Source organism: Hoplias malabaricus, chromosome 17, assembly GCF_029633855.1.
Source record: "Hoplias malabaricus isolate fHopMal1 chromosome 17, fHopMal1.hap1, whole genome shotgun sequence".
In the NCBI taxonomy this organism is placed as follows: Eukaryota; Metazoa; Chordata; class Actinopteri; order Characiformes; family Erythrinidae; genus Hoplias; species Hoplias malabaricus.
Window position 1 is genome coordinate 12,957,920 of NC_089816.1, and position 12,696 is coordinate 12,970,615.

At 37.5% G+C, this 12,696-nt stretch overlaps 2 protein-coding genes across 9 annotated transcripts in view; both read left to right on the forward strand.

The window, feature by feature from the left end:
- cald1b (caldesmon 1b) overlaps window positions 1–4,953 on the forward strand; it is a 36,857-nt gene extending 31,904 nt beyond the window's left edge. For 6 of the 8 annotated variants that reach the window (XM_066649480.1, XM_066649483.1, XM_066649484.1 and 3 more), the window contains 3 exons: window positions 32–100; window positions 1,001–1,034; window positions 4,065–4,953. In XM_066649480.1, coding sequence (XP_066505577.1) covers window positions 32–100; window positions 1,001–1,034; window positions 4,065–4,078 — 117 coding nt within the window. In that variant the 3' untranslated portion in view covers window positions 4,079–4,953. Of the gene's footprint in view, window positions 1–31; window positions 102–1,000; window positions 1,035–4,064 lie in introns of those variants that run through there. The other 2 variants (XM_066649482.1, XR_010795960.1) reach the window with 2 other exon arrangements.
- A 1,526-nt stretch (window positions 4,954–6,479) lies between these two features.
- On the forward strand, window positions 6,480–11,847 carry tnnt2d (troponin T2d, cardiac). The gene is made up of 11 exons (XM_066648909.1): window positions 6,480–6,517; window positions 6,690–6,697; window positions 7,170–7,194; window positions 7,287–7,344; window positions 8,031–8,147; window positions 8,381–8,458; window positions 8,836–8,949; window positions 10,176–10,285; window positions 10,394–10,484; window positions 11,176–11,213; window positions 11,720–11,847. Exons 1-11 carry the CDS (start codon window positions 6,480–6,482, stop codon window positions 11,763–11,765), a joined length of 723 nt encoding a protein of 240 aa, XP_066505006.1. The 3' UTR covers window positions 11,766–11,847.
- Window positions 11,848–12,696: the final 849 nt, after the last annotated feature.

Below are 12,696 nucleotides of genomic sequence, written 5' to 3' on the forward strand. Positions count from 1 at the left end.
GTGTAATCAGTGTGCTGTCTGATTTCGCTAGGAACCAAAGCCAACTGACGTGTCTAAAGCTCGAGGCATGTGGGAAACCAAGGGCTCGTCTCCTTCAAAGGTAAACCCACTAGAACTATTTCAATAGGCACAATCCCTCAAAATCCAGAGATCTTTTTTGTGTTCTTCTTTTCATTTGCTGTGCTTTAATGTGGACTCCATTTGATACATTTAGCAAAAACAGTGACACAAAGTCCCATATCTGGATTAAAGGTAAACACAGTGAGTACTGCAGGAGAGCTGACAAGACTGTGCAATTGCAAGTTTATTCTTCACTTTGTGCTTTAGACTGAGAGTGTGCACAACCACTGAATGGCTATATGGAGTGACATCATCAGGAGGTTGAGTGAAGTGCGGGGCAAAGCTGAATACATTCACCTAAGTAAACAATATAAATGAGGCTCAATTATAAACCTTTGACTACGATCAAAAATGTGTGTTACAACCTCACAGGAGATTGTGCTCTTTGCTTGTGTATCACATTAGATTTCAGTTGTTAAAGTACGTTTCTACACACTGTTCAAATAATGAAAAACAGTGGTTTAGAATATACCAAAATGACATGGCATTTACAATTTGCTCCCAAAGTATATAGGAGCTGCGCTGTACAGATTTTTTCAACTAAATAGGGTATTGTGTCTTGCTGCATTGGTTTGCTGATTCATTTTGCATTGTATTTTCTCAAATACAAATACACATACATAGTGTGAAAAAGGGTGTGTGTGTGTGTATGTAATGTGAGCAATGCTTGGTGTTGTTTTGCAGTGGAAACCATGCTGTGCGCATCAGTCAGTGCTCTCATAATTTATTTTAAACTGGAATGATGTTTTTAAAGTTTGAATGATGTTTTATAATGATAACCAATGTTAAAAACTAGCGGTACATTTTTAATGACCTGATGAGTTTGAACATTCACTACTTGCATCATGTTTATGATTTTTGGGTGTTGTTTTTATTCCAGGTGTTTCCATTCAAGGGTAAATCAGTCACAAATGGTAAGTTAAATTCTGCCAGATTTATGTGTTTTTTCTTAAACTCTTAAACACATAACCAGGGCACATAAGACAGGGCAAGAACAAGAAACGAGAAACATTAAAGCCTGCATTCTATGGGTCCCACTGGAATTGTGTTGCTAATAGCCCACAGTTCTAATAAAATGAGACATGGTTTGTCATTCATCCATTTGGGGTAGGCAGGAGGGAAGGAGGGAGGGAACCCAGGACCTTGAGGTGTTTCACAACTGAAAATATCAACCATAATTAAAATATGTGCATCATAAAATATATTACATCAACCCAATCACAGCCCATATGTAAATAAACTGAAGGACGTAACTGTATAATATATATTTACATTTTTTATTTTGTAATGGAATAAATGAATTGCAGGGTAAATCAGCTGGTTGTTGCTGTAGGTGAAATGCAGTCTTTTGAAGCTGTGTGATGTAGAGCTGACACTGAGCAGACATTGTTGTGTTCTGTAGGGTGTGAGGGGTGCTCAGATGTTCTGGGGAGTGTTGGACAGAAAGAGGGTGACAGCACATGCTCTTTGTCCAGCGCCGTGTCAGAACCTCCATAAATCACTCAGTCAGAATGCCACACTGCTCTATATTTACAGACTCGACCTTCTTACGTGTCCATTCACCTGCGCTGCTGCAGCACTTACACCTGTCACTTCTCACTGCAGCTGTCCTAACTCAACAAATGAATCATGAATTTAGAAAAATCTGAAACTTGTCAAAAATAGAGAAATATTACATCTTAAGCTTGAAGCTTTTGCAGAGGACACACTTGAGATGTCTGAAATGTATATAATATCATTAATTCTCAGAGTTAATAGGGCAGATATCTTGACAGATGTATGTCAACATTGGGTTAAGTGTTTTAACCAGGGACTCAAAACTAAACCCTGTTCTTATGAGTAGAAGTCAACAGATTGCCCACTATTCCAAACATCCAGAGATTCACCCTAAACTGAGATGCACTCCCAGTAAACAATTAGCCGTTGATTCAACGTTGAAATAACGTAATGACTGCCGTCTAATCAACGTTCTCTTAAGGTTGAAAATGAAAGTTGAAAAGACGTCCAAACACAGACATTGAAAAGACGACTATTAGACGTATTTTGGACGTCCATTGATGTTATTAATTGGTCCCGAAATAAATTACTTGTATAAAACGCGTTTTGGACGTCCACTGACGTTACCGATTGGTCACCACTTAACCAACTTATTAAGATGGATTTTGGATGTCCATTGACGTTTAAAATATGTCCTTGACGGACAGACTACTTTTAGACCTATTTTGAATGTCCAGGGACGTTCCTTGTTTACTGGGCTACGTCTGTGTCAAACTTTGTGCGTTAATAACATGTTAACACAATATATGTTTAATGGCACTGATTTTTACAAACACAATAAACACTGATATGTAGTTTGTCCCTGTGAACCATCCATAGTTCTAGGGTACTGCTTTATGTTCCACTGTGTCACATGGCTCTGCTCACTAGATGCTCACTCTTCTCTGTTGTTATGGAAAATAAGTAAACAACCCAGTGTGCACCCACAACCACTCGAGGTCTGGTCGGCTCTCTACTGATTGGCTCAATGTAGTATGCAGTCAAATAGCTTAACGTTAAAATGTGCCTCATAAAAGTGTTATTCAGACAGTGTTATAGTAATGTGACCCTGGTGTTTAAAGACCCAGTTGGTGGGTGAAGCTTTACCAAGAATAAAATTTGATATTTCAGCTGTTTTCTTGTGACATGTTAGAAAAAATACACAGATGTCCTCCTCTTATTTTAAATAGAAAAACCTACATTAAAGCCTTAAATATGAGCAAATAAAATTGTTACAAGAAAAAAAAGATAAATCTCGATTAATTATTTTAATAATTTGACACCCTGTGTTACTGTGCTTTAAAGGTTTCTTAGGGTCAGAAACTACTAGGTCAAGATTATTTAACTAGGGTTTGCGAAGTGATTTGTGGTATTAATCCTTCATTATATGCTGGTTACATTAACTTTGTAACTCCAGTGCATATCTAACTGTTTTCACTTTTTATTCACTTCATTTCCAGTGACAATAGCCATAAATTCACTAATTTCTCATGAATAAATAAATAATAGTTTCAAAAACTGTTCATTTTTTTAAATGCCCAAATTCCCATCAGATGAGAAGTGTGTAAATCTTATTTGTGAGAAAGGTGGAAATCAAACTTTAAAAATACAGGCGTTCCTGTCCATCTATCCACTTTAAGGTGTGTCAAGATGTGCCAAGGAGCCATTTCTGCAACATTATACAACTAAAATAAAACAACTAAAGGGGAAAAAATATGTCCTCAGCTGCTGATGTTTTCAATCAACAATTACAATAAACTGACCACTCCAGAGTTCAGATGTCAGCCATATTAAAGGTCTTTAAGATTAGTTGGATCTTTAGAAGCAAATAATACAAGCAACTTTGATTGTTTGGAGATCTTTGGAGGTTTGGAACAGTGTCCCTATGACTCCATTTTTCAGTCTGAAGAAGGAATTCATCACAAAAGTATGTCATGTGTAATATAAGCAAAGGAGAACACATTAAATAAAAATGCTATACTTGGTTGTAAATGCTTGTGTGTTTTAATGAGCATTTTAACAGGAGGTCATCTAAGTGAGAGGTGGTGTCTGACATTTGCACCGTGATTTATACTGTTAATAGTTCTTAATATCACTAAATACCAGTCCGCTTCCTCTATATTCAGAGGCGTTGTTCTTTAAGCTTTGCTAAATCTCTCATCCTGCACAGGTTTAGAGCTGAAATAGCTCCAAAGATTGGTGTCCCACCTCTTTGCTAACGTGAAAGGCATCTGTCCATCATGCTTGTGTCACAGGCCTCAGATTGTTTCTCACTGTGTACGTGTGTGTGTGTCAGGGTCACAGAAAACATGCAAACACGCACTGAGAGATTCCAATGAATAGTGAGAGGCGCCTGACCTCCTCAGTGTCGTGTGAAGTGCATAAAAGTTTCCTCTCTTTCTCTACAGGAACAAGGAAATAAACACAGCTGAATGTCCCTTATGAAGAGAAGACAAGACTGCTGTTTAGCATGTGTATGTTTTACAAACATTTATGCCACAACCGGGTTGGGAAAAAAAATGTAGAAATTGTCATTCTGATTTAGCATTCAGAATAGTAATAATATAATGTCGCTCTCAGAACAAAATCTTTGTATCTCCATTTAATTGATTTGACCCAGCTAACTTAGACTGAAATTTAATCATCTCCTAAAAGGTTTGGGGCATTGGTGTTTTGATCAGAGAGCGACACGTCCTATGCAACATTTCTTGTACTAGTCAATAATCAAGCTGACACCCAGACTATACTGAGTCCTGGTTTAAGACGTAGAGTTAATCCAAGTTAATTTCCCTGGACTAATTTCTTTGGTTGACAAAAGAAATATAAGCATTGTAGAAGCTTCTAGTATTTTGTGTATTTTTGGCACATCTCGACTTGACGTTTCAGTGGTCGTCACCAACCTGTGAAGATACTTGGCTAAAGCATTTAACTCAGTCGTTATTACAAATTTGTCTCATTATTTGATGTTATTTGCTGAAGTCATGATCTCTGCGAGTACAGCACTTAGAACACAGCTTTTACATCCAGTTTAGCATTCACCGCATACAAGGTAAGAAAGTAATGTGATCCACTTTAACGGTGGAATAAATCTTTTATTTTCCACTGTAATTTCTAACAATCGCTGGTCTACTAATAGCCCTGCTTTAGCAAACACATAGAGACTCTTAGAGTTGGATACTTAGCATTAGAATCACAGACACTTTTGCACAAATTCAGAATGTCCACAAGTTGTATTGGAGTGTTTATACAATTAAATTTGTGCTTTATTATAAAAAGAGAAAAAAAATCAGCATTGAGTGTAGCATCTGTATTATCCTTCAAACTGTACTAATTAAAGTGGATATAAAAGCTCTCCTTGTCCAGTTTTTTTTTTCATGTCCATTTTGACACGGTTTCTTTCTGACATTCTGACAAACCAAGCATCCTAACATTTAAAACTTCAAAGGGTTCAACTGTGGATAGAGAATGTGGTGTTTTAAAGTTTGAGAATTTCACTGAATAATGTTTGTGGATATAATAATGGTAATAATAGACTTAGACCTTCAGCACACACCAATGAGAAAGACTTGTGGTCACATGGGGTGTGTATTCCTGAGGGTGTGGGTGTTGGTGTGTGGGTATGTGTGTTAACCTTGGGGACTGGACCCACCTGTCTGGACCCTACACTCCATAGAAGAGGCACTCCTCTCTGGACACTGGGTAAGAGGAATCTCCACATCAGAGCAGCTTTTATCTATCGTACAATGCCTTTATTCTATGATAAAAAACCCATGCATCATTCAATATCAGGGTATTTATATATTGTTTGTTATGATCAATTACCTCAGTGTTATAAACTCTGTTTAAAACAGATACTGCAAGTATACACAAAAATATCAACCAACTGCAGCTTTTATCACAGAGAGCTGTAATTATTCTATTTGACTTTATCTAGCGCATAGTTTTTGATGGTGTTTATTTTTAAGATGATATTTCTGGCACATTGTGTCTGTTCCAGACCTAAAACATCGATGTTTCACGATATTTCGTTAAGTTTTTATGTGCAACCGCATGTTTTCATATATTATGCACATACTATTGCAGTAGGAAGGAAATCATTTGTTTCCTAAAAGTAACCTTTAAGGAGAGCGTAAAAACATCTGTGACTTTGAATGGAAGCTAATAGAATAAGTTATTACTTTCAGTAAATCTGGAGAATTTTAGACGTTTTTCAGAAGCATTTCAAAATCATTGCATTGTTTAATCATAATTACGGTCAAACTTGCATGGAAATATTTATTGCATTGATGGAATAAAATTCTATTCACACATAAGTAATATGCACATTTTAATTAAACAAATTTAGTGTATTAATTATTTTGTATACACTGATTTTGCCTTGGACCCAGTTTTCTCCCCAATCATTGGTCATCAGTCAATTGCACCTGCTAGCTAATACTCCCCAAATTACACACAATGCCACCAACCTGGGAGGGTGAATGCAAGCACATGCTTCCTCTGAGACATTTGAACCAAGCTACAATCTTTTTTTAAACTGCTGTTAACGCAGCTCAATGCATTGGAGGAGAACACCAATTCCTCATATCTGCTACGCCAGCAAACAGATGCCTCTGGTGGAGAGCACTGTGCTTGTCTGAGGTCACCAGGGACCTAACTGGCAATCTCCTGGTGATAGGGCCAGTGCTTGGACAGCTATATCACCCAGGAGCTCTTAATTTGAATTTAACCCTAACTTGTCAAATGATATCTTTGTGGATCTCTGTTGATTTTTGTAAAAGAAAGTTGCTGTGCTGTATTTAAGGGAGTAATAACTGCTGATAGACATGGCCGACAGTGAAGACATTATGGACGAGGAGGTTCAGTAAGTGGCTGAATGATTTTGTTACATAAACATGAGTACAGGAGTAAAGAGCATCATTTATTTAATTTTAATACCTGTAATAGTTTAATTCCATAATTAATTAGATCTACATCATGTTCTCAGCACTAATAACAGGCCTGTTGTGTCTGTGTCACTGTGTGTTTTTAAACAGGGAGGAAGGTAGGTGTGCTTTTTAATATTTTTTTTTAATTCGTCCACTGACCTGTGTCACAGTCATTAAACTTTCTAAAATGAATGGAGCAGTAGAACTGTTATGTAGAGTGATGGAGCCCCATCCAGTACCTTTGGAATAAGCTGGAGTTGTGTTTCTGATTCAAAACCATTCCTCCAACAGCATCACCTTCACAAATGGTCTCATGTCTGAATGCTGTCAAATCCTCGCAGCAATGTCCCAACATGAATTGGCCTTCACAGACTAGTACAATGCAGCAAAGGGGAAAAATCGTATTAATACCCTGCGTTTTCAGTGATCATGCCTATATAGAGTATTTCTGTATGTATGTCTGGTCCCTCGAAAGGCGTAAATATGTTTGAGAATCACATTCATGTTTGGGTACTACTCTTTCATTAATAAATATGTTGGCTTAATGCTTTGTCCACTGATCACCTGTTTTCTTCTCTTCAAATACAGTAGACGACTCCAAACTAAAGCCAAAGTAAGTCTGTTCTTCAGTCTTAAGCTCTCACACTGACTAGTGTTCCAGTCAGGAAAAGCTAAATATAATTAATTTAATTTTTCATTCTATAGATTTATGACGAATATTCAGCCTCCAAAAATCCCAGAAGGAGAAAAAGTAGACTTTGATGTAAGTAGACTTTGATAACTAATATTGTGTTTGTTATCAATCCCATTATTCATTTTTAGCTGAAAAACTAGTTATACAAAAAGCAATTTGCCATTGATGTGAGGCACCAAAGCATCCCCCTGTGGCGCAGTCCCTAAATGTGAGTACACGTGTGAGAAATAATGCCCCCTGTTGGTGTAAATCCTAACCATGAGTGGATGAGTGAGTTACAAGCTATGAGGTGCTACCTATGTATACACAGGCGTCTCTAGCCTCTTTTTAGGAGTGGTTTAGAAGCTAGCTGCTGTGGCATTGATAAACATAGCCCCGTGTGTTGATATTAAAGCCCAGGTACTGAGCTAATACAGTCTGTATGTAAATTAGCTATTTAATGTTACTGATTGACTTTTTTTATCCAGAAAAATAGTGTCAGGTTCAGTGAATTCATTGCCCCCAACAGAGTGACCAGCTATTTTTTTTTTGTTTATTGCTTATCCCTCATTATGTTTAAATTTAAATATGATTTTTTAGGCAATACTTTATAAACAGACGGTTTATAAAAGAAAGTTTTCTTAGATTTGTCTACTTATAGGAATAAGGAATATACTTCCTTTAGATGTATGCTATTGATAATCCACTGTTAAGTTTCAATATATAGTTTTTAATTTGTTTTGTATTGTTTTAAAAATCTGTCTGTCTGTCTATAGGATATCCACCGTAAGCGTCAGGAGAAGGACCTGGCAGAACTTGAGGCTCTAATCGAGGCTCACTTCATTCAAAGGAAGAAGGAGGAAGAGGAACTAATAGCTCTGGTTAACAGGATTGTGAGTGTTTCAGCTTTACTCCACTGCCCCCTGCAGCCCACACTCTGATTTGAGCTTCAGCGAGACATGAACAGTCTGTGGTCAGGATTCAATAAACAAGTGTGTTATTAATGTGGAAATGAGGTACACGAACTTAGTACGTTTTGTGCTTACTTTTTAGGCACATGGGTCTGAGAGTGGATCACTAGTGTGCTAATGTCATCAACAGTTTATTGGTGTCTGTGTGTGTTCAGGAGAAGCGTCGTGCTGAGAGGGCCGAGCAGCAGAGGGTCCGAGCCGAGAGAGAAAAGGAGCGACAAGCCAGACTTGCTGTGAGTTATTGTCATTAACGACAGCACTCACTTACAGCTCTCACAGTCCAAAAAAACTGAGAAGACCAGGACATAAACTTCTGTTTCTGTGCTATTAAAAAATTCAGCTCAAGTTCTACAAGGAAAACCAGAACTTCATTTATCAAACTTTAGTCCATGAATGAGCCAGTTTCTGCTCCATAGAGTGGGTCCCCCAAGTAGCAGAGTGAAGTAATAATAGCTGACTATAAATTTACGCCTTTCTACCCACTTCAGAAGAATGTTGATGCACTAGGACTTTTGAGATTCTTACTTTTAATGCACTCAGTCATACAAATGTCCAAATGTTTGTAGACATACTGGATTTTTTATCATAGAGTTTAAACTGTGATCTGCAGGAGGAGAAAGAGAGGAAGGAGCAAGAGGAACAGAGGAAGAAACTAGATGAAGATGCCAAGAAAAAGAAAGTTCTCACCAACATGACCCACCAGTACGGGGGTCTTCAACAGAAAGTGAGTGATTCAACAGAAAGTGAAATGTCTGTGAATATCATCTCATCTCATCTTCTTTTCCGCTTATTCATTTCAGGGTCGCGGTGTGTGAATATCATTTACCCTTTAATTCCTAAAGACACTTTTGCATATTTTCAGTGCATTTTGAGATTCTGTAACTAAACTGGATATCTAAACTAAGTACCGAAAAACCTCTAATAAAAGGTCAATATCTATACTTAAGTTTTATCATCACAGTAAATAAAAAAGGCATTCTGTTACTTTCATAATAATTAAGGTAAGGGAAAAATTTTTAATGTACCAAAAAATAAATTTCCCCCACATGTGCTTGAAAAAAATAAAGCATTCTAATGTATCATGAGAAAAAATTTTTCCCCAAACATCCATCCATTCATTATCTGTAAGCGCTTATCCAGTTCAGAGTCGCGGTGGGTCCAGAGCCTACCTGGAATCATTGGGCACAAGGCGGGAATATACCCTGGAGGGGGCGCCAGTCCTTCATAGGGCAACACACATACACACACGGACACTTTTGAGTCGCCAATCCACCTACCACCGCGTGTTTTTGGACGGTGGGAGGAAACCGGAGCACCCAGAGGAAACCCACGCTGACACAGAGAGAACACACCACACTCCTCACAGACAGTCACCCAGAGGAAACCCACGCAGACACAGAGAGAACACACCACACTCCTCACAGACAGTCACCCAGAGGAAACCCACGCAGACACAAGGAGAACACACCACACTCCTCACAGACAGTCACCCGGAGCGGGAATCAAACCCACAACCTCCAGGTCCCTGGAGCTGTGTGACTGTGACACTACCTGCTGCACCACCGTGCCGCCCTTTCCCCAAACATGTCCTTTTGTTTTCCCCAAACATGTCCCTTCGGGGGCTCCGTACATAGTGGATCAAAAGAAATGTTCCAAAATCTCAACACACAAAAAAACAGCTTCTGTTAGTCACCATCACTGGACCTAACAGTGGTTTTCTATATTATGTGAATATTTCACGATGAATGGACAAATAAACATACTCCAAATTAGCTTGGAATTAAATCACTGTACATCAATTTCCTTTCAAATTGAAGGGCTAATTTTTGGACAGTATCATATATTACTTTCAGAATATGATACCCCTTTACTGTAAAGTTATCTTTCCAGATGGACAGCATACACCAGCAGTGTATAATCAGCACTGTGTGGTTTTGAATGGATTTCCAGACAGATGGCCGTAGAGGAAAGAAGCAGACGGAGAGAGAGAAGAAGAAGAAGATCCTAGCTGACAGACGGAAACCACTGAATGTTGAGCATCTGAGTGAGGACAAGCTGAAGTAAATTGCCTCCCTCACTCCAACCCCAATTTTTAGATCTGGAAGTTAAAGAATAATTTTAAATAGAATTGAAGTGTGAAGAATTGAGAAACTTTACTCTGTGTGCAGAGATAAGGCCGCTGAGCTGTGGCAGTGGATGATGGACCTGGAGGCAGAGAAGTTTGATCTGGCCGATAAGCTGAAACGGCAGAAATATGATGTAAGAAGAAACTGCATAACCATAAAAACACATAGCCAGTGTTTCAAATATAGTGTAATGTGTAACCGTCATGAGAGTGGTTTCTTTGTGTGTACCTGCTAAAGTTATCACAATGTGCTCAAATGAAGACAATATAAATACAAATGACTATTACCAATAAGTACATGACACCTGCATAGGTTTTTTTGGCAAATGACATACACATACATTAATATTTATAAACTGAAATTGATTTAGTGATGCCATTTTAGCCCAAATATGTTACAAAAATGGACACTAGCTGGATAAAAAATGTTTATAATATCAGTGCTGTTTAGCCTTAGGTGTACCACCCAACAATAAAGTGTTACAGTGTATTTGGAATATTGGTATGTAGAATTTTAAATAATCAATAATGAGCAATATTTACAGCTTTAAAATGACAATTGGATATGATAATGGAAAAAAACGGATTTAAGGACATTAAAGAAACAGAACATACTGATCTTAATTAACAGATTAATAGCTGTTCCAGAGTTCTGGTTCAGTTTACTTTAAACAAGAATGAGAAAGAGAAAAAGAAGATGAACAGAAGCCCTCGAAGATCAAGGGACCATGCTGAACTTGAGCAGATTGGTGATGTAATTAAGGAGCCTGTATTTTGTAGATGCGGTCTGTTAACGTTTAACTTCTGCTCATCTGTCTCTCTTAGATCACCCAACTCCTTGTCCGAGTTCAGGACCACCAAAGGTAAGGATCTGGCATGTACAAAACTGTCTGTCACAAACTAAGTTTAATGTGAGACATTTCTACTAAGTTTTTAAAACTGAACTGAAAGTGAGACTACTGGGAAGAATAGAAGCGACACCAAATACATTAAATACATTTCGTTTCTGGTTTGGTTTAGTTTAGTTTAGTGTATATAAGATGTATTAGATTGAGAAACTAACTGATTACTAATTTAAAAAATTACATTTTTTTTAAATGTACATAATTATTCTTAAACCTTTTTTTTAGAGCAACTTTATTGTAAAGCACCACTAGTACACTGTGCTGTAATGCATAAAAGTATTTCTCTGAATGAGTGTATAATATACTTCAATTTGAATGCTTTATATGTAGGCTGTATTTATGTACTCCAACTGTTCCTACATTAATAGTGTAAACCCTTATCATCATCATCTTCTCTGTTTATTCATTTCAGGGTCACGGTGATAGTGTAAACCCTGACTGTGATTTCTGCTTTTACTTTGCAGTGCTAAGGGACGTGGCAAGGGCAAAATGGGTGGCCGGCTGAGGTAGAGTTGCTGACTTTACAATGGCCAAAAGCAGGCAGACAGAAATGGTTTTGTGCACTGTGCAGGCTTTTGTGTTTTGTTCCGGTCATTAAAGATATTGCAAGTGCGAGAAATTTCTGTACATTTCTGCTTGTCTTTTTTCTGTCTGTTGATCTTATGAATAAAGAATAGCTTAGTCTTCCTGACACATTATGGTTTTCCAATGAAAACCATAGCAAAAATAGCAGCTTTCCAGGAGAAGGAAAAAACCTTAACCTTAACAATGGACGTTAATGTAAAATGATTTTATTCCAAATAACTTTGGAGCATTTCTATTGGTCCATTCATCATTAAATGTATACACAATGTGAAGGACAGTTGTAGTGTTCAAATGGTGTATTAAAATAAAAATTGACAAAATATAGATACATGTTTTTCACTGGACAGCGACAGTATGCTTGGTGTGATCGGTGTTAATGTTCAATAACGTGTTTAAAACAAAATGTTCACAAAAAATGTTAAATAATGTTTGAATATAGCACAATAAACAAGGCAGAATATACCCAGAGTTGCATTTCATAGGGTAACAGACTGTCCATCTTCCCATTTACACACGTCAATGGCAAAAGCTTGTATTCTGTATTTGTTGGGACTATTTTCATCTCAGTGTGTAAAATTCCCTGCAAAACTTCCTAGGTTTCACTGGCATATAGTGACTCTTATGGTGAAAATACATATTTCTGCTAGCACACCTATGCGATCCTAGTTTTACCTTAGATTTAACAGTGAGCCAAATTAAACATATATATATATCTGAAAATACCATGTTTTATTGGTACATATATATTTTACGTTAGTAGATTTTCAACAAGGGTCTCTTAACACAGCCATCACTGTTTTATATTTCTAAGATTAGGGTTAGGGTTGGGCTTAAATGTACTGGTCAGGCTACAACT